Below are 24,622 nucleotides of genomic sequence, written 5' to 3'. Positions count from 1 at the left end.
TTTAGTCAAGCTAGAAACAGTTACTTGATGTTAGGGCACACTGATGGTCATTACAAGAGAAAATGATAGCTGTTGAGCTGGCTTACTGTTTGCAAGGGCTTTAAAAAGGTGTTTTTTCCTTAGGTGTGTAATTGGTTGAAAGTATTCTGGGATTTACTTATGTCCCTCATTGCCTTAGCATTAGAAAGATAGAAGCTTGAGCCAGATATAGTGAACTGTCCTTCTTGTATGCTTGATGCTCAGAATTTACTTTCTCCCCAAACATAGCAGCTTTCGGGATCAAGGGCTTCTGCTTTCTTCTACAGCAAAGGACATTGGCAGAGACCTGTCAGAACTATGCTGACGTATGTCACTTCATTGGTTTCAGTCCTCTGAGTGTGGGCTTTTAGCTTCCTGATGATTGATGTCCTTTGGTTGATTTTAAATTGTTGGGCTCAACACAGAGGTTACTGTGTGGGAATGGAAGTATCTGTGGCAGGCAGGAAATCAGATAAGGAAAACTACTCTCCTTGAATGCCATAAAAATAGTTACACAGAATCAACATTGTGGTCAGGTAGCCTAGTGCCTAGTGGCAGCAGTTCGTGTAGGGATAAGAGTTGTTAATTCTGGGAAAAGCAAGACAATGGTATGATCTGCCATAGCAGGTTTTTACATTTCCTTCCTTACAAAGTGTCATTGATCTGCAGTAGTGAAACATGACTGAAACCTTGAAATTTCGTTTACAAAAATAAAGAATGCTCGAGGAAGCAGAAGAAAAGGGAACAAAAGATGTGTTCATTTTACAAGACCTGGAAGTAAGCCAAAGTCAATACTTTGTGAAAATAGTAGGGTTTTCTGTAAATAATCTAACTAGTGTGTAAATAACATGTGGGAATTGGGATAAAAGAGCTGATTATAGGGAACCGTATAGCACATAGCCACCACTTGAGTCGTGTGTTGGATAACCTATCACTTCAGCTGAGTTCCCTCAGAAACAATGTACCTGTGAGCAGCACTGGGAGGATTTGATCTCAGGATATTTATAAATTATGGCTGGACGTTCAAAAAAATTGGGTGAAAAGCTAGAGTCCAGGGTATCAGTGAAATTTTTCAAAGAAAAATAATGATAATAATAATGAAAATATGAAAGCAAGTTGCTTCTGAGAAAAAAAAGCCCTAAAATCATAGTATGTGAAGAAAAATACATGAGAATATCTTCAGGGCAGAATCCTTCTGCAGGTAACTGCAGTGGTCTTCCATGTAGCAATCTTCTAGTTCAAAAGGAGTTTCAATTCCCTTTGGCTGTTTGCTTCAGCACTGCCACCCCCCTGTTCCTGGAGACAATATTACACCTTGAGGGATGGCTGGAAAGATCTGTGCCAGAAGCATTTGTGAAAACAATGTTACTAGTGTCATGTTTGTATTAATCAATTGGATAGAAGAGTTAAAGTTTATATATCTTTTAATGACAGTTTCTTCTGAAACATCCGTTTAAATAAGGAACACTTTTAAACGTCCCTCCTAAAAGGATGGGTTTTTTTTATTCCTGCCTTTTGTGACTTTGGTTTTTTTCCTCCTTTTTTGTAAAACAGACTTTCTCCCCTCTGAGTCCCTTTGGTTGGTGATAACTTTAGAGCAGGGTATTGCCCCCTTTTCTTAAGCCTAAGGGAAATGGATGTGTCAAGACAGACACTTGACACTTGAAGTGAAATAGAGTGTCTTCTCTTTGGACAAAGGAGCTAAATGAAACCTTGTAGAAGTCCCTTGACACTCATAATATGCCAGTAACTGCTACTTTGCCATTTGCCATCAACGTAGAACTGTAACTCTCACTCATGGGGAGAAAAGGGAATTTCTGAAGGAGAGTAGTTTCCATGGTACGTAGGTACAGTATTTTCGTTGAACCTGGTCATGTCAGCTGCAGTCTGATTTCTCGAGTGTGGGCTCCTGTCAGGATTCCCTGTGCCTTGAGCTCTAGCCACAGCATTTCTGCGGGCTGCGGCCACTCCTACGCAGGTGGCTTCTGGAATCACAAAAGGTTGAGGAGTTCAATGTCTGGAGACTTCAGTCTTGTGTAAGACTGAGTGATTGGCAATTTCTGTGTAAATCTGGTGTCTATGGCAAAAAAACATAAAAAGTTAATTTAATCTTTTTTTAACACATCTTGAACCCCTGGGGGAGACTTGAGGGTGTTAGCAGCTGATAAAAGAGAAGAGTGGAGGAGAGTTTGCCAGCATTGGTCACAACAGTTACAGAATTTCATTCTGCTTTAGTCAGACCCTCTGTGAACACAGAGGGTACGCATGAGGTTATAAATGTTATAGCTGATACAAGGTGAGAGTAGCGTTGCTGCCTAGAAGGTAAAAGCCCTCAGTTTCAGGATTATTTATAACTGGTTTGGGCCTACCCAGAATGGCAGTTGCCATGTATCTGAGCAGGATTTTGAAAACACCTAATTTCTGAAGGTGGTTGGGAGGGGTGGGGGGGTGGTGATGGGGTTTTTTTGTGTGTTGTGTTCTTGGTTTGTTTTTTTTTTTTTTAAAGCACTGTGTTGATTGATTGGTAAAAGGGAGGCTTCTGGGGACAGTGTTCCAGCTGTAATACGTGAATTGTGTTTATGAAGAGTGAACTTTTCTACACTCCCTTTAAATAAAGCTCACAGCCTGTGATTATGCAGCAGATTAATAGTAACAGCTGTGGTCTAACAGAGGATTAAAACTGTCTTAGCATATGAGAACATCAGTGATAAAATGCATCTGGTATGAGGCCTGTAAAGACTTACAGGATTGTATGTAAACAGTAAATATGTTTCTATGGTGCTTATCTTTTATTCTGCTTGTGACGGCTGGGCTGTTTTCAGAATTTTTGTTTCTGGCTGCCATGAGGTTAATATTTTCAGAGAGGTGGTTATGTAAAGAAGTTGTGCAGGATCTACATAGCCTTAAAACATTTGTATGGTGTGTTTTGTTGGCGAGGTTTTATAACAATGGAGAGTTTCATGCTTTGCAGAGTGAAAAGAAACAAGCTAGTTACACTCTGTGCTAGCACAGCTCTGTTTCATCACGGATTAATTTGTCTCACCTTTTTTCCTGCAGGGATTTGGTAGGGTAGGGACAGGATTATGAAAGGAGATAAGGTAACGTAGTTCAAACAACACTGGAAGTTCAAAAATATTTTAAAACATTTACTCCAGGCTGTAGTATTTAGTTCAGGCTATTGAAATCCTGCCTGTGAAGGAAGGCACTGCTAAGATACAATCAGCCACAAACAGAAAACCACATAGTGCCTTCAAGGGATAAGTGACAAATGGATAAATAATTTTAAAACACATGGGGCAAAGATACTTTAGTAGATCAGTTCTGTCTAGTAAGTAATAAAGTGATTAAAAAAAAGAAAAATTACTTCTGTCCATAAGACAACTCATACTAAATGATTTTGGTATTTGTGAGCAAGCATGCACAGAAGTCATCAAGGCTTTATATTTTCTCATATGATTATACAAGCTCTTGGGCTCATATAAGGTCTGTTACAAGTTAAGAGCATATTCTTTTACCTAATCTTCAAATCTGCTCTTCTGAAATAAGTTTGAAGATTTTTATTTGTAGTGCCATCATACAGATGCCAACCAGAACTATACAAAGTCCTTCAGTGTTATATATTCCTTTTATATTTGTACAAGCTTGTTCCTTCTAGACAGTGGAATGGAAAAGGGAAGTCTCAAAATCACCTGTGGTGATAAAGAATATTTTAAGAATTGCTATGGAGTCATGTAAATACTTTAAGTTGCTCTGTTTTTTATGAATTGCATTGAATGATTTGTTCTAAGGTACAACTTGATTATACTGTTTTCCCATTCATTGCTATTCTTTATAGATTTAAAAATAGGGAAACACAAAAAAGATGTTCTGTAGGCATGCATCATATATTCTGCATCATGTATAGCTTAAAAGTTTAGCTTCTAATATATTCACTATTCTTGAAATTTACAAGAGGAAATTAAATTCGTCTTGTAAATCAAATTGGGATACAGGTGGCTGATGACTAGCTAGGAAAATACACGTGACTAAAATATTCCCTTTAATTGGATTTTCGCATCTTATTTTCCTTCTGAAAATTTGCAGTTGGCATCTTTTCAAATAATACATCTTTTGTGTTGGTTTATAGCTTGTGTAATACATGTTTTGTATACTCATGATAACATTTCCGAGATGCTCTTCCTAAACACAACCCCCCCAAATTATCAAACAAACAAACAAACAAACAAACCCCACAAAACCACCAAACACCACACCACAAAAAACCCCCTCTGATCTCTTTCTGCACCTTTAGAGCATTTGGTTTTCCAGTGTGTGCACAGGCAGGTCTTCTCCCGTGAAGTTAACCTGTATTTGCCATTTATCTCCTCTTAAGACTGGGTTTAGTCATCTCAGTTCAGTGCCGTCTTTTCCAGCAAAGCCAGCCATACTGTGTGCGTAGAGGTGAAGTGTTGAGAAACAATTTCATGCTTGCATACAAATATATCCTGGTATAAAAAAGAAGGAAAAAGGGAAGTTAAAGGGGTGCACAAAAATAGTTGTACGTTTATTGAGGAGGTTGCTATGTGTGTTTCTGATGGATGCTGACAGCTCCATTCTGGAGTCAGTTTTTGAGGTGTCCATCACTCCATAGAGTACAGCACACCTCACAGCGCTGAGACTGGCTTGCATTTGCCCTGCAGTCATGCTAGTTCAAATGCAGTCATGATTTAAAAAGTGATACAATTGGTGATATAATTAAATACTGATATAATAGCGCTACTGTTTCTGCTGTACACTGGCCAAGCAATTGGTGTTAAGAGGTTAATTCTGGTTTAGCATGCAGTGTGGTATTTTACCCTAGAGTTAGGGGACATCTTACATAAAACAGTTGACTGAGAAAATCTTAAGCAAAGCAAAAAGAAAGGCCTTGCAGGAAGGCCATGCCGACTTTACATATATAAAAATATATATAAAAAAAAATAAAATGTCTTTTTCTTCTTAAGTTCTTTCTGCCCATCTTGATTAATTGAATTCCTGAATCTCTTTAACCTGTACCAAAAGTCAGCTCTGGCAAAGAGAAAGGGGCCAGGCAGAAGTCCAAGTAAATGAAGGTACAGGTTTTGTTTGTTTTCATTCTGTGTTCTGTATACTTTTTCCTGCTTATCCTTCTGTGCTAGGAGCAAATCACAACAGAACCTCCCTAAACCCCCACCAAATTGATAGAGTTTTCAAACTGTATTTTTGCAAAATTTGCTTATTATTGCCAGCTGAGCACAGACCCTTTGGGGTATGCTTAAATAAAAGCTACATGGCAACTGTAGTTTGCCTGTACCCTGAAGAGATTCCAGTTCTAGTGATAAACTAGACTAGTTACTATCTGTCTGCAGTGGGAAAAAGCCCACAGCTAATGTAGATCCAGGATAGTCAAATAGCATTATTACAGTAGTATTCAGTGTAAGTCTTAAAATCTATGGGTCTTTTTAATCTCTATTCCATTCCTTTTGTTTTCAAATAAAATCTGTATACTACAGGCAAAAGCAGCAAATTAACAGTTTACATCAGAAGATAAGGGAGAATGAATTACGAGCTCAGCATGCAAGAGCGAGCCATCTTGTGAACTATGAAGAACCTTACATGACTAATTTGCAGGTAGGATGGATATTATTTTATTTCAGCAAAGCTTTCTATTGCCCAGGAACTAGCACCTGAAAGCATGTTCACAATTTACTATAGGCCAAAATGTAAAGCTTTTGTGATTATTGATGGTTGTGTAATTGTATAGCAGAAATCTAAGTTATGTTAACATATTTTACATATTTGTTTTGAAATCTGATAAAAATGGGGTAAGAATTGAGGGATTGTGACATGGTAAGAATAGGGGTTTAACAGTGTGCATGTAGCACAGTTATACAGGGGATACTAGGAGATAAAGTTGTTTGATAAGAGGTACCTGAAAACAACTGATGGAAGGTTTTCTGAAGAGGAGGAGGCACTGCCCAAACCAGTGGTTAGATTGTATCAATAGAATATATGGAAGAGATGCGAGAAGGCAAAGAAACTGGTGGAACACCTTTGCACAAGACACCTGAAAAGGCTATGGATTTGTACTCCTAAGGAACACTTAGTCTGAAAGGGAATCTGTGGTGGTATTTGGGGCATACCTGTCCTAATTTTTATCTAACTAGCACAAATACCAGAAAGTGTAAGGATGAGATAGCATAGGCTAACAATGAGATGCAGATCAGTTTGAGGACTGTGGCTGCTGCCCTTGTTGTAGCACACAAATTCCATCTCCAGACCTTGGATTATCTAAAAGGCAATTCAGAAAGAGAACATTACATGCAGATATGCAGAGAAATAGCTTCTCTGTCCTCCTTTTATTACCATAACTTTTTCTGTCACAAGCACTGTACCAGGATCTCAGCTAGCGTACTTCAGTGTGACGTTAATTATGTCCTTGGAATAACACAGCTGTGCATCAGGTGAGAATGTGGTTTGTGAGAGATGGGAGAGAAATTCAAGTGGAGCCTTGGTGTGAAGTTAGGTATTCAGAAACTTTTTCAGACGTCTAGAAATGTGACTTTTGGTGCTTCCAGAAGTTCTTTTATAAAATACTTGAAAATTCTGTCTAGATTAAGATTTATTTTAGAAATTTTAGTGTACATATCTTAGTATACTATAATACCCTTCAAGTAAAGCAGCAGATATATTCATCTTTCATAATTTAAAGAATTAAATGTTTCTAGTGTATTAGGATTTCTGCTTGATATGTGGGCCTTCTGTAAGACTAACTTACAAATGCAAATCTCCTTTAATGGAGGTTTTAATCTCTTTTAATGCTTTGCTGAAGGAACATTGCTAGTTAAAAACACTGTCTATTCTTTAAAGATAACAATTTATGTTATTAAAAGGATCATGAAACTGAAAGCCTAATGGGATGCATCTCCTTTTTCATCCCACATACAGCTGATTTCCGTTTTGTGCTTGTCTGTGGGCAGTGGAGGTGGGAGAGTATTATTGTGAACTGAGTGAAATGGAAAGGGAAGAGGGTTTTGGTATACAGGACAGAAGGTAGGAGGCCTGCTTTCTGATTGTAGCTGTAGTCTCAGGCTTGTCCCTGCACTGTTTTGTACCTCAGGTGTGATAGTTCTAAGGTTTGACTAGTACTAATGTTCTGCTTTGGAAGGATCTTGAGATCGGAGCATCTCTAATATATTCGTAGCCATTTTATAGAGCGTTTTTCTTCTAGAGGGTGGTAAGATAATGCAGTGGCAATGATTTGTTTTGAAAACTTTTTTTTGGATTTTCAGGGATTTCTTTTGGAAGAAAAGTCACACCTCTTCCATAAATCTGAGGGTAAAAGTGGCCCCACAATGTTCATCTGCATGTGTTGTGAATGCAAATGTGTTCAGCTTCCTTATTTTTTTGCTGCAGATTCCTGAAATACATGCTGTAACAATGTATTTTAATGTTTGAAAAATCAAACCCCACCCTTCCTGACAGTGGAAAAAAATGGAGGACTGTTTTCTGCTGTGCTGCTTAACTATACAGCGGTACGTGTGCGTTCATTTGTATGATTATGTTATTTCTTTTTGTAAGCAACCACAGTATGAGAGCACACCACTGCAACCTCACGTTTCAGAAAGATCAGCATCCCACCTTGAGGAGCTTGAGCGAAAGATTGCAGCAGCTGAGAATAAGGAATTACAACTCAGTGAATTTATAAAACAAATTTCAAACAAATCTAGTGAGGAGAAGAAGAAGATGGAGGAGAAAGTAAGTGTCTTTTATGTCCCAAATTTTCTTTTGACACTGTTATAGCAGTATATGTTTTGTTTGCTAGAAAGCAACTTACTGTGTGGGTTGCTGAGCTATTTTTAAAAGGTAGCTAAACTATCTGTGATAGAAAAATTGATAGTGATTGTAGGTGTTTGCAATGGATAAATCTGAGCTTGTAGTGATTGCATCCTAAAAAGTGATACTAGATGAAATGGCAGTCATGATGGTGGTTTTAACCAGGTATCAGTTAAACTTGCTTTGAAGAAAACCAGCTCACTTCTAAGAATTCAAGTAGCTTGACATGTTTATTAGAGTAAATAAATATCATTTAAAAACAAAGTGTGAAAATGAAATCCCTATTTTTAGCATGGCTTGTAAATGTGGGCCTCATGGTTCAAGATGCATTTACCAGCCTGTATGTGCCTACTCAAGCAGAAGTGATTCTCCTGTAGCTTTGCTAGGATGTACAGAGTAGACTTTAGTCTGAGACAAGGAAGGGGCTTAGATGGCGGTATTCTTGGAACTGTCTTGACAAGGGGTTTCTTTGGAGGCTGAAGCAATACCCAGGGGTAGTTTTGAGTGTCCTGACAGCCTTCCTTTATTGCAATCAGGAACATACCATTGTCCAAGTGGTTCCTAATTAATGTTTTGGGGATACATCGTCACTGTTACTTTTTCTTCTTTGATGACTGGGCCTTGCTATTAGACTTAAATTTACATTAATGCAGGTTCAAGGGGTAGGAGCAGTATGATACAGTGAAGTGGCAGGTGGGAAGACAAAGAAGAAAGCATAATTCATCTCAAATGCTGCCTTACCATTTCCTGTGAACCCTGCAGTATGTTTTTCACTAAGGGTAACATTCAGGAAGGGCAGAAATTGGATGCTGCTGCTTCATCCTGTCTTGGCTTTTACTGCTTGTATTCCTCACTCTGTAGGAACTGCTGCTGTAGGTGGTGGCAGTGGTGAGGACCTGTGCAGCAGTGCTTGTGTCAGCAGGATGGTCTGTAGCTAGGAGCCTGATTCACTGCACAGTCCTGATTCACCCCTTAACACCCATCCATTCTGTGCACTCAACAAAAGGCTCTCAAGGAGAGAAGGGGCAGGGAGGGAGAGCACGTTTCTATAGGAAAATCAGTGCCCTTCTGTCTGAGGGAAGACTGTGGAGGGAGGAGGGAGCTGTGCTCTGTTCCCACAGAGTGGTGGCCTGCTGGGTGCTGAGCCTGGGGACAGCCATCTCTGGAGTTCCTCTGCTGTTCTTATAGGGAGATCAGGTCAGAGCCCAAAGGCTTGGTGTCCCAGGTCAGTGACTAATGTTAGGGGACAAAAAACACAGTTTCTGTACTGATCAGAGGGATTTCTGCCAACAACTGCTAGGGTTATTTCCGAGTGAATGCCTCCTTCTTTGGAGAGGGTAAGTGTTCTCAGCCCAAAGCCAGATTTGGCCAAGCAGTGGGAAAAATGCTGTTAACATTCAGGTGAGCTTTCCTTCTAAGTATATGCTAAAAGAAAACATAGAAGTTTAGGTTAAGGTTTCTGGCATACATTTCTGCTTCTCTCTGTCCCATCTTTGCAAATAATGTTATCTTTTCCTACATTGTAGTTTTTAATACACAACGTTTAAATACAGTGTACAGATGGTAAGTTTTTGGCAATAAGGGACAAGCTGTGACCATTCCATGTAGGTGGGAGGAAAAAAAAAACCCATAAGGAACACTCCTGTTTCCTTGACTGTCTTTTGTCAGTGGTGAGAAGTTTAGGAAAGTCTCCCTCATCACAAAAACAGGATGTACTGGAACTGGAAAAGGTTCAGAGAAGGGCAACAAAGTGGAAGGGTATCCATCAGAAAATCACGGGAGGAATGATTAAATCTTCACACTGGAAAAGAAGTGACTGAAGGCAAGCATGATAGCCTGCAGAGCCATAAGCAACCTGGAAGGGATGGAGGGCACTCAGCTCCTCACTGCAGCTCCCATTGCAGGAAATTTCAGAAGCCTGAAAAAACTTCCCTGTCATGGCTGGCTGGTAGTCATGGTAGCTCCTCACAGCTTCCTAGCTGAGGGAGCCTGCTAGGGTAGATACTTCAGTACTCTCTACCGGTGTCCATGTCACAAACGCCTAGGTTCTCTTTTTCCTTGTGCCAGGCATGAATGTACCTCTTGGCATCTGCAGATTTTGCAGCCCTCAAATTGGGCTGCTGGGCTGGAAATGCTTCAGTTCAGCAATCTGTACCCCGCTGGCTGTTCCTTCTTCCTCTGGTGTGGGTAATTGTGAAGGACTCCTGTATGGCACTGCTGATAGCTTGTAGTAGTGGTCTCTGCTATGATTTCTCTGGCCTTGCTTTTAATATTTAATTGCCAAGAGGTGGGAGCTTTCCTATTTTATCCTGCCCCAATAAACTCATCAGCAGTGTGTATGTGTGGAGGAGGAGATTTAAAAAAAAAAAACAAAACACACCACCACACACACAAAAATCCAAAGCTTGTTTTCCTCTCAGCAGAGTCAGCAAGAGTAGTAAATGAAAAAAAAAAAACAACAAAGAAAAACCAAACCAAAATCCAAAAAAATACACCCAACACTTCATTTTTTCATCTCAGGTGATGGAAGGTGGAAAGAGTTGTCAGGGTGATGCTGGGGACTAAGAGAGGGTAGGAGCAGTCCCAAGGCAAACATGGTAGCTATTAGAACGAGAAAGGTTGCAGGCGAGAAAATTTCCTGTGGTATATACGCAGGACAGAAGGCTTGGAAACGACGTAATCTTCATCACACAAGTACTGGAGTATTCTGACTGGTCAACTTGTCATCCTTAGTGGTATGTGAGAAACAGAGGGAAGGCATTCACTTAGGGAACAGTCAGACTCCTGGCAACTCTTATGGTGCACCATCGGCATACATACGTGTGTGGTTCTGAAGCACATACTGTGGCAAAAGATCATGGCTGAGTTGCAACTTTGCCTTACTGGATCACAGAATCACAGAATCCCAGGTTAGAAGGGACCTCAGGGATCATCTAGTGCAACCTTTCTAGGTTGGACTGGGGAGGTTATTCCAATGGTTGACTGTCCTCACTGTGACAAATTTTCTTCTCATGTCCAGTTGGAATCTCCCCCAGAGCAACTTGTGTTCATTCCCCCTTGTCCTCTCCATGCGACTCTTTGTAAAAAAGGAACTGCCATCTTCTTTGTAGCTACCTCTTAAGTACTGGTACATGGTGATGAAATCCCCTCTAAGCCTCCTTTTCTCAAGGGGTTTACTTGAGCTTTGTGTAGTTAGAAAGATTTTAAAGCAGCCTGGAATCTTTCATCAGTTTTGAGGCCTTAATAAAATAAAAGATCTAAAGATTTCCGACCTTTTGGCAATCCTCAGTTTTCTGGCCAATATATAGAAGATTATCTCTGGAAAAACTTTCCAGGTATTATTGACTTACACTTTTCAGTAGGCTCTGTTACTGAGCTCTGACATTGACAGTGTCACACACTTACTTCTCAGTGAGATGGATGTCTGTTGCACCAAAATAAAAGTACATTTATCATTTACTCTAGTGGCAAGTGTTTTTATCTGTGAATTACTACACCTGAGTTCAAGCAATAGAGATACTGTTTTTCATTAAATTGTACTATGACTGGAAAATACTCTTATTTTCCTTCCTGCCTGCCTTTCCCCTTCTTTTGACCTAGATAATAAAGCAAAGTACATACCAGGAATGCAAGCAAAGATAACACAATATAAAACAGCTTTTGCAGGCTGATGGCCAGTTAAGATGCCTGTAGAAAAGGTGTTTAAGAAGGCCATTACTCTGTTCTGATGGCCTCTGATGTAATTGTCAGACTACATCAAAGTCAGGCTCCAGTTCTTGTTGGGTTAAGTTCTTGGTCCGTGTGTTTTAAGTTGTTTTCCTAGGTCAGAGGAAGAGGACACGCTAAAATATTTCCTGATCATTCATTGCATATTAACATCTCCATTGGTGAAAAAAATAAGAATACTTTAACTGTTGAACTGTTCATGTTTTCAGTTAGCAAGGCGCATGGCATGTTCTGGGCAGAGGTGAAGCAGCTGTGGTTTGAGGTCACATGTGGGTCTGTGACTTGGAGCTGCTGGGATTAGTCATTCTTTGGTTTTGTTTTCTGCAGTAACCAAACCTTTCATGCAGCTGAAAGTACAATTCATGAAGACTGACCAGCCTTTGCTTCCAAAGCAGGTTTGTTTTTCACTTTAATCATAAAATATGTACTCTTACTTTCTTCTAGCTTAAAACTAGAGACCGATATATTAATAGCCTGAAAAAGAAATGGCAGAAAGAGTCTGAGCAAAACAAAGAAAAACAAAGACGAATTGAAACCTTAGAAAAATACCTGGCTGACCTACCTACGCTGGATGATATAGAAGGGCAGAGTAAACAGGTAAGAAAAAGGGCGTTTGTTTTACTTTTTAAAAATACAAGTAGGCATCTTAATATCTGTTGTCAAATTTTTTACTATTTCAACATGTATTTTTTCCCCATCTGTTTAGTAAGAGAAGTATTTACACGCTTTAGAAAGCACTGTAGCTATTAGAGATTGTAATACTCAGATAACTGAAATGGGCCTAAGATTATACAGAAGGTAACTGCAAGGCTGTGGCCTGCTGCAAGGCCTTTTGCTAACGTGGCTTTGTGTCTGACTAACGTAACCTGTGTTAGCTGCAAATTCTAGAAGAGAAGAACAAGCAATTTCAAGAAACTGTGACGGAGTTAGAAAAGAAGCTTGCAGAGGCCCGATCGCAGTGCAGAGAGAGAGAATTGCAACTGGTGTGTCAGAAGAAAAAGGAAAAAGAGCTGGTCACAACAGTACAGAGGTATGAACAGCTGCTTGGGCTGTACCCGGAAATGGGGGTATACTTTCCCACCGGGTGTCAAGATCTACTGTTATTTGCGCTCTTAATCTATTACAAAGCTTTTCATGGCATAAATATATTACTGTGCACCATGACAGTGTAATGTGATAGAAAATCCAACAAGATTTTCATTTGTGTCAGATTACAAGTAATACCAGAGGAAAGTCTGCCTAGGACACTCTTCACTATTTTTCTTTAAGGATATGGGACACCGTTGCAATGGTGTCATAGCCTGCTGCTAGACGGAGGATAGAATAAACATGTGCAGCAAAGAGGCATTATATAGAAGCTGCCCACACTCCTGTTTGATAACTCATCCTGTCACGAGCTGTGAAAAACTCCCTGGATATTGCCTGATAGGTATATGAGGGAAGAGTCAAAGATTTAAATAAATTGTAGTTGTTTCTTGCCTTTTCACTGAGGGTGGTGGTATTTACAGGGAGATTTAGCTGTAGCTAATCTGCTGTCATTGAATTTGCACAACTATGAAAAAACAAATGGGACAGGTGCCCGTGAGAAGATTCCAGATGAGACATGAAGACATTGTTACTACAATTCATTTTAGATCAGGGGAGCTACTTAAACACTTTTTTTTTTTTTTTTTAAGAAAGAAAAAGCAGGGGGAAGCAGGGGGCAATAAGTTGTAATAATTTATGTGGATGTTACTACAGTTCACTGTCCCTCCATTGGGTAAAGGTGCATGCCACCCGAGTCTGAAAGTGTTTCCATGATGAAAAGCAAGCTGGTTGGAGCACCTTACCAGCCAAATTGTTGACACATTGTTTCCATGTTACGAATGAAAGGATTTTTTTTTCTTCATGCCCTCATAATCTAGAGGGGGATCATTTTGTCTTCTCTGAAAGCCTACAAATAGTTGAGATGGCCTCTGGTTTCTAAATTAGACAGCAAGATTAACACTAATAAAGTAATAAAATTTATTTCCTTTCTGAGAGAAGGTGAGCAGGCAAAGGCTCTAGCTATACCTAGGAGCCTGAGTTGAGCTACAGAGGGTCTGAAGGTCACGCCCTCGTGGTGGGAGCAGCTGGCAGGAGTGACTTTATGCTCCCCTTTACGAGTCACAGAGGGCATGAAGGATAGGCCATCAGTACTCGGTGTAACCTCCAGTTCTGGACTCTACTTTGAGTTGTATGTGTCCCAGTGAGAAAGCCTGATTTTAAAGCTCCTGTAACTTTGAGAGGTTCGAAGGCTCCTCTGATCTATGCTGGTGCTGGCTTTGCCTCCCACAGTAGCACAGAACAGCTGTGAACACCACAAAGCTTTTCTTTGCCCCTCTCTGCCCTCTCTCCCTACGCTGTACTGCTGGAGCTGTGCCTTTTGGGAGATACAGCACAGAATCTGGCCCGTAAAACCATTCCTGCATGAATCTGTTCTTGTCGGTGCCATGGTAACTTCAGTAATTTAGGATTCTTGCATCATTCATCTGTTGTTGGTTTGCTCATTCATAAGGCTGGATTGTGCTAGGTACAGTTTTACAGTTCTGCTTGGGAGATGGTGCAACTTTAATTTTTCACTGGAACATACAGCCCTTCTGGTTTCTGTCAGCACACTTAATTTTTCTTTCATGTTGAATGGCAGTTTACAACAGAAAGTAGAAAAATGCCTGGAAGATGGTATTCGCCTTCCCATGTTGGACACAAAACAGCTTCAGAGCGAGAATGAATCTCTCAAAGAAAAGAATGAGAAAGCCAGTAAGGTTAGTCTGCAAATGATCTGTTGGTCGCATCTTTAACTTTAAGTCCTGCATTTTTTTATTTTTTTACTTCAGAAATAAATATCTCACAAATAAGTACACATTTATTGCTAATTATGATTTCGATAAAGAAATGTCTTTTTTCTCTTCAGGGTGTTTATTTTGCATTAATTTCATGTTCTATCAGAGTTAAAGTTTCTGTCTTGTCATTTACATTTGCAAAGATTCCATTTAAAATCTATGGCTACGCACCTGTAAGCTGATTGTTAAAAAAAGAATCTGAAGAGATTCAAGCCTTTTAAATTACTCAATTTTATATTCTAGGTCATAGATAATCAACAAAATCAGATAGCTGGACTGATTTTAGACATGCAGGTAAGGAAGAGTGTATATTCTGTTGTTTACTTTGTCCATTTTTAGTTCATAAAGATACAGTACTAAAATTGAATTTCATCCTTTTACCTTCCCAAATAGGAGACTAAGGTAGAAATGACCGGAACTTAATCTTATGGCCTGTAGTTGACCTGTGTTCTCTTGCAGGCTCATAATGTATTTGTTCTTGATGTCTGTATGATTTAGTGCTTTGCCAATACTCATCCTAAAGTGAAAAAACTGTTGCTGTGTAGCATCCTTATTCTGCTGGCCTAGTGGATGTTGTATCAGAACTGCCTGTTTCAAGTGTGAGGACTGTCTCTGTTAGTAACAGTGAAGCCTCCCATCCAGTTTAGGGGTTCAGATGATCGTCCAGAATACAAAAAGTTATATTGATTAGGAGCTTCACTGCTGAGATCCTTGGTAGAGGCAGGTGGCTTCCTAAACCATATCACTTCACATTTCACATGATTTAGGCAGGTCCCTGTTCAACCGGTTTCTGACACATCACTCACTTGGATGTCTTAACTCTCATGGTGGATCTTGGGCACCTGGCTTGGAGCCAAGGACTTTTCAAGGCAGCAGAGGTTGTCAGATAGGAGTCAGTTGCAGCTTTGTGAATCAGATTAACACATCAGGCTCCTGATCCTTGGAAGGTGCTTAGTGAGTAGTGTTTGTTGTGCAGGAAAGGAAACATTATACAAGATACAGGGAAAAAGGTATAATTTTCTCTAGAAAGAGCTAAGCATTAAAAAAAAACCAAACAAAAACCACCTGTTTTCAGCAAATACTGAAGCCACATTCAATAAATTCTAGTTTCTGCATTCTTCTAGATAGGCATTTGTTTCCATGTTTTTTTGCTTCCTTGCCCTCCAGAGAGGCTGAAGTTACAGGGTTATCCCTTGAGAATGAAGAAAGCTCCTGCTTTGGCTCTGTGTACGTTGGGTTTGGAAGAACAACAAAATGGTAGTAAACAATCAGCTGAATGCCTGCTCCTTCCAAAGTGGAAGGGAGCACCCTATGGTGCTAGAATCCGAATAATGAAGAGACACAAAACTGCTTGCATAACACTTGCTAAGAGAATGTGTGTTCTTCTTTCTACTTTGCACACTGTCTTCCACCATTAAATTGCTTCCTTTCTCTACCATGCAGGTAAATAGCAGGCCTGATTCCTGTTGACAACCATGTTTTTGCTTGATTAAATTAGAGTGCATTGAATACATCCATAGAGAAGCAGTAGGGGAATTTAAGTTGCAACATAACATAAGTCTGTTAACTGAAAAGGAAAATTAATCATTTAAAAGCTTCTCTAGGTTTGAAGAAGACATAAATTTATCAAATTGAGATGTTTTCATGGCGCAGCCTGTTATGCAAAATAGTGACACAGGCAAATGTAGTTTTGAATATTTTATAATAAAAGTTCTAATTGAACTCCATAGCCTTTCTGAGGTTCTCTGTCCCTCTTCATAGTTTAGTTACAATTATTTACATATATACTACGTGTATGTGTTGTGCTTAGAAGAAATACACACAACTTGCCTAAATGTATTATCACCAACCTAAATCTTTTCATATTTCCTAAACTCCCTGATCTTTTTCTCTCCATCACCTTTATCTTGAGACTAGTGATCTTTGTGCACGTTTATACAGATGGCTGTTTTGCGTGCTTAGTCTGAAGGGACTTTAGGGAGCTGAGACTGGGAAATGCTGAGTACTTGTGACAGCCTGAACAGCATAGTGTTCTGTTCTCCACGGCTTTCTCTTTCTTTTCCTCTTTTGAGGTATTTTATATAAGAACAGAAAATGAGATTCGAAAATGGTGTTATACCTCAAATTACTTGTACACTACAGCAGCTTCTTTGTATCCTTGATCTCCCTGGCCTTCCACATTTGTTCCCTGGGAAGCATTGAAAATTAGTTCATTAGAAACTGAAATCCCTTATCAGCACAGAGATAGGATTTATCTTCAGCTCAGATGATCTCATTTTATTCCCTGTCTTCTGCCACTTTGTAAACTTAAGCTTGAGAATGTATTTCAGTTCATTGTTTTGAACTTGGAAGCTGAAAATAAAGAAATTCTGTTTCAGATGGCAGTGTATGAAGCAACACTAGTTTCTATTTGCTCATAATCATGGTGGAATTATTTTGACCTTCCTTGTATGGTTTTGATTGGTTGAATTGTTCTCCTGAGTGTGAGGGATTAAAATTCTGGTGGATCTTGACAAGGTGTCATGCTGCGTATATATATAGTACACCTTCAGAAAGACAAAAATTATAGATGACTGGCATTTAAAAATCCGTATTTACATGATTAATTTAGATATCACAAAATTAACTTTTTTTTGGTGCAAAAAAAAGATAGTAGTAGTAGTAAGTCAGATTGTACGATGCCTGTGTTACCCAAAGTACGTCTGTCAATCCTGTCAGTCACAGTAAACCCAAACTGTGCCAGGCTCAGAGTAATGCCACCAAAATGTAACTTTGGAAAGCATATGGAAAAATTAAGAGTAAAGTACAGAGGACTCGTAGCACTATGAGCAACTTGGCTGAGCCCACAGTGCTACAGTTTCCAAGCTGGTAAGCACATGTGCTTTTTCTGAGCTTTAAAATCAGGGTAGCAGCAAATGATAGATGTTAGGCTTATCTTTTAGAAATAAATACTGATTTCCACTTCTAGTAGTTCCCATTAAACAGTGCAACTCATGAGCTGAGCATGTGCACATTATTTGGAATATTCTAGTAGTTGTTTCTGGAGTAGTTCGCACAGTCATGCAAATTTAGTGGCAGATGTCATTCTGAAAATACACTGGGGAAGATAATATTTCTGAACCTGTCTTCCCACCACCTACCCACCCTCTGGAAGGCTGCACAGTCAAACCTTTAATGTCTGGCATTGACATGAACATGAAACATGTGAGTGGTAGTACTGTTGAATGTATTGTAACTGGGGCTCTGGGTGTCCCTGAACTTGCTCATGGAAGAGAACTCCATCAAAGTCCATTAAAATTTGAAGATACTTGGAGGCTGGGAGGGTGTTTTGGGCATCTGCTGTTACTGCATTGCCCTGTTCCCTTCCGTAAGCATTTTCTGTCTGGCTGCAGACAGACAGAGCTAGAAGGACCTTCAGTCTGACCCAATATGGCCGTTTTTCTCAGTAGGCAATGTTGTTTGGGTTTTTTTGTTTAAAAAAAAAAAAAAAAAGTAAAAATGATGATTCAACACCACTGTGGGTTCTCCTCATCTGTAAGCACAACAAAGGAAATGCCTGAAGCAGAGCTATTTCCTGCCCTCTCCCGGCCCAGGGTGTTTCCTCTGACATGGGGCAGGGCCCTCTTTCTTCCTCCTTTTCCTCCCACTGGAGTGTGAAGCTGTGCTTTCTCGCACAGCTTATCTTTAGGATGCACGTTACTTCAGCACTTCCTTTTGAGGGTCACAGTGGGTGAACTGAGAAGCAGGTCAAGTGTGTGAAAACAGTTTTAAAAACAAGTAGTCATTTCTGGGTTCTGCCTGCTGATTCTTGCTACTAACTTGAAAATAAAGTGTGGGGTTTTTTTAGTCCATATTAAGCATGTAAATTTTAGTGCCATTGTTTCACAATTTTGCAAAGGGTATGACAAAGTACTGGTTTTTCTCACTGCTCATGTAGCGCTGAGCTGAATGCATTGGGAAATTTTGTCAAGGCTGCACACCTCCCACGAGTGGCCAAGCCATTAAAAACTTCACTCAGTGTCAGCCCTGCCTTGCTTCTTGTTACTCCCTGCCTTCTCATCAGCTCTAATAATTCTTATAGCTGGCAAGTCAATTGAATGTCTTCTTGTCCACTCGATAGGCCACGTGCATGGTAAAGGGCAGGCCTGCATATAGACATAGTCTCCTGTGTGCTACAGACCCCAGTACTGGTAACCTGAAAGTTCCATTCTTCATACGTCTTAAGAGCAGATGCACAAGAGTAATTCTGGCTTCTTTTCCAAAGCTAAATTGTTTTCCTAAGACCCCAAAACCAACGTAGCTTGACACAATTTGTTGTGGTTCTGTCAAGTGGGGAGCTTGGGGTTTTTTTGTGTCTTTGAATAAGGCTTCAGAGTCATAGTGCAGCAATTTAAACATACCTTTTACTAAACACTGACATTGATCGTTCTATAGCATTTTATTTAAGCTGCCATATAGAATTCCCTGTTAGAGTGTTTCAGCTTTGGAAGAAGAATAATTAGGATCATTCCTACAGAGATTCAAGAAAAAACATTATTCTGGGACGGTGTCGTTCCATAAATTGAGAGCCATTGGTTTGTGAAATGCAACTTCTCCTCCCTGTATCGTGGTCTCTGGATCCACTCCGTGGAAGATTACAATCAAAGCTGTGCCAAGGCATGCACTGTGGTCACCAGTGCTCCAGCTGCATTTTGAGCATGATGGGACCAGATTTGCATCTTATAATTGAAATTGGGCAACAGGTTTTACATATTAACATGCTGAACTAGGGATGGGGAGGACACTTTAAATACACTGTGCTAGCACAGCATTGGAGTTGAGTAATAACGACACAGGAAGATTTTTAAATTTCTTTCTTCTTGAAAGCTGAAAAGATCTTTCTGTTTTAAGGCATCAGGAGTTTATATAATCACTATTCACTGTCAGTAGTATTCAGATAAAACGGTTTGAATTTTCCTCTTTCTGAATTTTGCCGGATGACCTTGAAAGACACATCTACAGACCTAAAAGCCGACTAGTGGAATAAATATGATTGCTTTTAACAACAAAGACACCTGTGGTCATGCTGAATTCATCCCAACAAATCCACTTGGGAAATATCTCATGGTTGCTCAGTTTCAACTCTGTAGGTGAAAACTGGGGAATTGACAGCAGCTGATTCCATGTTGCAGTGGTTGTTCGTTTGTTGCTGCTTGTGACTGATGTGGAAGTCAGTCATGGAAAGCTCCAATAGTTAAGTACAACAGCACCCTAGAAACTTAATGCTGTTTTCATTACTAAAAATAGTAGTTATTATATATGGTAAAAGTGGCACTATGAGCTACAAATAAGTTACTCTTTTGCCTGCAGTAGTTTTTTTCAGCACAGTAGAGTGGTATAGACTGTTGTGATTTGTCTTGTATGTGAATGGTTTTAAAGAGCTTGCTGCTCTGTATCAACTGTCAAAGGCTTTCTTCTCAGCTATATAGAAGGTGAGATGAATTTTGTGCTGTGAAAGGTTGTAGGAAGCCCTGCCATAGTCTTCATGGAAACTAGAGCCCCCCCAAAATTCTTCAGTTACAACTTGGAATTGCACAAATGAAGCTTAGCTGTCATTAATCTGCTGCTTATTTCAAGTGAAACTATTTGGTTAGAATGAACAATACTGCATTGGTTGTTTTATTGCACCTAAATATTCTTTATTTTCATTGTATTAGTTTTTATAATTTTAATTACATAGTTATATACTTTTAGAAATATAAAATATATTTTTATAATATTTTATCAAAATTGTTAATTATATATTTAAATAAAGTATATTTATATAGCTGTGTTTTATAAATAAAACAATTTTTAAAATGTATTTATTAAATAAGATTGCATTTTATTAAACTATTACACACATAAACTGTAAATTGGCTATTTTAGACCTCATGTATTCCATATTGGAGTGACATTTTGCATACATATAGTCTTTTTGTTTCTGAACCGATACTGCTTATTTAGAGGGTTTCACTGATATTTGGAATAACTGTGTTAGTATACAGCGAGCTGTTGGGGTCCAGTTGAGTATCACTGGGGGAACATGGTAGAAAATAAAAAATTAAGAATTAATGCAAAAGCAATAAATAAGTGAAACTTCGAAATTTACTGAGGATGCATTTTTTGTCAGTACCAATATAAAGTACAATAAGTTTAAGTCATTACCTGTGTTTTCATTTAATTTAGTCTATGCAAGAGAAGCTTGTGCAAGAAAAGCTGATTATTCAGAAGATAACAAATGAGCTCGAAGAAAAAGAAAGGACAATAGAACAGTTAAATAAAACGTGCTCTGAAGTAAGTAAAAACTCCCGAAACCCAACCCCTGACCACACCAGCTGGGAAGAACCTTACAGAGTGACTGTAAGATCTCATGGTAGAGCTTTATGAGCTTAATTACATCCTTGACTGTGCTGGCTGCTGTGCAGACATACAATAGATACCATCCCTACCTCAGGAAGTGAGAACTTCAGGGGTGAAGGCTGCTAAGCAATGCTAACATGAAATAGCCATGTAAAATCTGTCTATCTGCCATTCTTCAGAGTGGTACAGAAATACTGAGTACATGTATGGAAATTAATTATTTTTAATTATATTTTTTGTGGTTTGAATCAGGAAACTTTCTGCTACAGTGCCTGCTGCAAACTAACTTTTCCCTTTTTCCTGGTTGCTTTTCACAAAGAACCAAAGACTGATGGAAGAGAATGCCTCCCTGAAGGAGCAGATGCGGCAGGTGGAGCAGTCCAGGCAGCCAGTATCTGAGAAGATGCCTATAGCGGACCAGTTGTTCAAGGAAATGTCCCATTGCTTGTTTGACTTGAAAGCACTGTGCAGTATTCTTACCCAGAGAGCTCAGGGCAAGGAGCCTAACCTTTCCTTACTGCTGGGAATCAGATGTAAGTGATGATGTCATTTCATTGCTTAATAGTGTTTTGACACAGAGAAGTAACAGTTTAGCTAAGTGGTGCTCAATCTTGCCAGATGGACAGGCCAGTGGCCCCCTTGCTATGCAGCCGGAGCAGTTGTGTGTGAAACGTATTCCTGGAGCTCTCTGGAAAAGCGCTGGGCTTTTAGTGCAGCTGGGCTGCTAAATGCGTATGACCACACAGGTCCTTGCTAAGTCAGGAGAGAAGGTAGCTGGCTCTTTGTGTGGACCCAATCATGGATATGTTCATCCGTCTAGAAAAGAAAGGTGTTTTGCCAGGTGTCCATCTCTCCTGAGACACGCTGCAGTCACCCGGAGGATAATGGATGCTTTTCTGTCAAAAGTGTTCTGCCCTGTAAACTCAGTATGAGGGAGGTGAGGCAAAAGCAGGCCAGGTGCATCACAGAATGGTAGGGGTTGGAAGGGACCTCCGCAGATCATCTCGTCCAACCCCCCTGCTTGAGCAGGCACACCCAGAGCAGGGGGCACAGGAATGTGTCCAGGTGGATTTTGAATGTCTCCAGGGAAGGAGACTCCACAGCCTCTCTGGGCAGCCTGTGCCACTGCTCTGGCACCCTCACAGGAAAGAGGTTTCTCCTCATATTCAGGTGGAACTTCCTGTGTTCCGATTTTTGCCCATTGCCCCTTGTCCTGTTGTTGGGCACCACTGAAAGGAGTCTGGCCCCATTGTCTTGATACCCACCCTTCAGATATTTACAAGCATTGATGAGATCCCCTCTCAGTCTTCTCTTCTCCAGGCTGAACGAGCTCAGGTCTCTCAGCCTTTCCACATGAGAGAGGTGCTCCAGTCCCCTGATCACCTTTGTAGCTCTCCGCTGGACTTGCTCAAGCAGTTCCCTGTCCTTCTTAAACTGTGGGGCCCAGAACTGAACACAGTACTCGAGTGTAGCTACATCACCTTTTTTTTGTTTTAAAGCACTTGGGATCAAGTGGTAGGAATATACATCTGCTATTTGAACATACATGTGTATGGTTTAGGGCTGGGGGCTGAGGGTGTCTCTGTATATTAGATAAGCGTAGTGTCAGGCAACTCCATCTCCAGTACTGTTGATGGCACATCTAGTCTTCAGCACATACTAAGCTGTTAAACTTAACCAGGAAATGAGAAGCACACCCTAAAACCAGTCAGAGAAAGCTTCAGCGTAGTGAACTTGTGTTAGGTCTTTTCTTTTAACAAGCTTAATAAACAATTACTCTTTTTTTAACCCTGAATGTATCATGTTCTATTGCTTTCTGAGTGTTAATTAGAATTAATCAGATAGACTGGTTGCTGAACTGGACCATCAGCAAGGTACAAAGGTAGAAGTATAGTGTCCTGTGCAGCAAGAGCTACTACTACAGGCCACATAGGCTCATCTGCACCTGAAGTACTGGGGAGTGCAGAATATGCCAGTCTCAAAGTCAGTGAGACCATCGTCAGCCAGCAGGATGAATAGTTTACCTGTAGTACTATCTCATCGTCTTACATGGCCTTGTTTCCCAAGGCCACCTATCCCTCTTGCTGAGTGGCTTTAGAAAGCTCCAGAATCTCTAGGAAACAGCTGTTCTACCCAGGGTTTTTTTGCTGCTGTTGAGATCCATCAGGTTTCAGCAAGTCTAGATCTCGGGGCAAACAGCAAAGCATGTCTTTCAGAGAAGTGCTGATGAGCTCTGAATTGGCTATAAGTTCACACAGTACCGCATTTTGTTTGCTTTTCATCATACCAAAGTGTGATTTGTCTAGATGTAATTAAGTTAAAGTGACCTACCCCTTTTTTCAAGAGGGACTGACTAGCTGAAGTATTCACATAGCACAGTTGCTAGAGCATTAACTTTGGCTGTTGTTTTTTGTAGCACTGAGCTGTTCAGCTGAAGAGAATGAAAATTACCACAGCACAGAAACCCTTTCGAAGAAGCTCTTGGACGTTTGTCAGTTACGAAAGGATATTGATGAATTAAGGACTATAATGTCGGACCGTTATGCTCAGGACATGGGGGACAACTGCATTACTCAATGACGACATTTCATCTAGTAGCAAATGACTTATTAAATGCTGCTGTGTCACAGGTCTTTGCATTTCTATTAAGGAGCCATAATGGAAGACTGCAAACAGCACCGCACGTGCATCTTTCTGAGGATTGTGAATATTTAATCTGGGGAGTCTGGTGGGGAGGGGAGAGTCATCGTTTAAACAGAGTGGTACAAACGGCAAGAAATCTTTTCTCCAAACTACTGAATGTTGGAACAAGCTGTGAAGAATGATTCAGCTGGATACTCTGTTTCCTTCATTAGGGCTCATTCTGTAACTTCATCTAGTTTCTGGAATCGGAGCATCAAAAACAGCCGTGCTTCTACTACTCAGTCCTTTCCTTCGTCAAGGGTTTGTATGGCACTATCTGCGTTCTGAAATCAGAACGGAGGGTCGAAGGATCTATAGTTGTATGTGGTGAAAGCAGAGGCTTCTACAACTGCACTTCCCTCCAGCAATTACGATTGGAACAATCTTGGAGCGCTACAAAAAGTAGTTGCTCAAGTTGCCTAAAAAATTCAATACGGGAAAGACGATGTTTTTAGCAGAATAAAACCAAGTTTTAACTCCTTGATGCAGATGAAGTCCGTAACACATAGTGCTATCAAATTGTTTTAAGCACTCTGACATTACTGTAAGAATTTTCAATAATATGAAGTCTGTGACAAACCCGGAGAAGCTGGAAGGCATGAAACTGCAGCATAGTACGTGGCTGTCAGGGGGAAAAAAAAAAAAAAGCCTGTGTTTTAGTGTTTGTATCTTACTTATTTTTCCCTTAGGTCATCTGCATTTCAGAATGTGGCTGGTCTATATTCCTTCCCTGAAGGCCTCTGTTGAGGTTGTCAACCACCTCAGCCATTTTTTACCACAGCTACAAAACGGGTGTTTGGCACTTGGCAAAATCAGGGCTCAGAACAGAATGTTTCCGCTTAGCAGTATTAAGTACTCGGTTATCTGAGGACTGCAACATTTTCCACATTGTTCGGGAATTCTTGATTTCTCCATTTATGTGGGAAGCAATTACATTTAAAAAAAAAAATGCGATCATGTTCCATAGTTTATTCAGTGAGTGTCACTTGGCAGTGCTGTTTCACTCCTGTGGGACAGATGACATATTAATGCTTCTGATTTCCTGGAACATTACTGCAAGTTAGCTGCACAGTTATGCATGGTGTAAAATAGTATTGAACTGAAGGAAAAAACAACTTGTG

General features: G+C 40.0%; 1 protein-coding gene across 1 annotated transcript in view; it reads left to right on the top strand.

Annotated features, from left to right (window-relative positions):
• CEP85L (centrosomal protein 85L) overlaps positions 1-24,129 on the top strand; it is a 119,448-nt gene extending 95,319 nt beyond the window's left edge. Inside the window, exons 5-13 of the mRNA XM_075087514.1 lie at positions 5,529-5,646; positions 7,597-7,773; positions 12,022-12,174; positions 12,453-12,607; positions 14,243-14,360; positions 14,682-14,732; positions 20,646-20,753; positions 21,139-21,352; positions 23,236-24,129. Coding sequence (XP_074943615.1) covers positions 5,529-5,646; positions 7,597-7,773; positions 12,022-12,174; positions 12,453-12,607; positions 14,243-14,360; positions 14,682-14,732; positions 20,646-20,753; positions 21,139-21,352; positions 23,236-23,399 — 1,258 coding nt within the window. The 3' untranslated portion in view covers positions 23,400-24,129. The remainder of the gene's footprint in view (positions 1-5,528; positions 5,647-7,596; positions 7,774-12,021; positions 12,175-12,452; positions 12,608-14,242; positions 14,361-14,681; positions 14,733-20,645; positions 20,754-21,138; positions 21,353-23,235) is intronic.
• Positions 24,130-24,622: the final 493 nt, after the last annotated feature.

This window comes from Phalacrocorax aristotelis, chromosome 3 (assembly GCF_949628215.1).
Source record: "Phalacrocorax aristotelis chromosome 3, bGulAri2.1, whole genome shotgun sequence".
In the NCBI taxonomy this organism is placed as follows: domain Eukaryota; kingdom Metazoa; phylum Chordata; class Aves; order Suliformes; family Phalacrocoracidae; genus Phalacrocorax; species Phalacrocorax aristotelis.
Note: the sequence above shows the minus strand (reverse complement) of the source record. Positions and strands in the feature narration are given on the sequence as shown.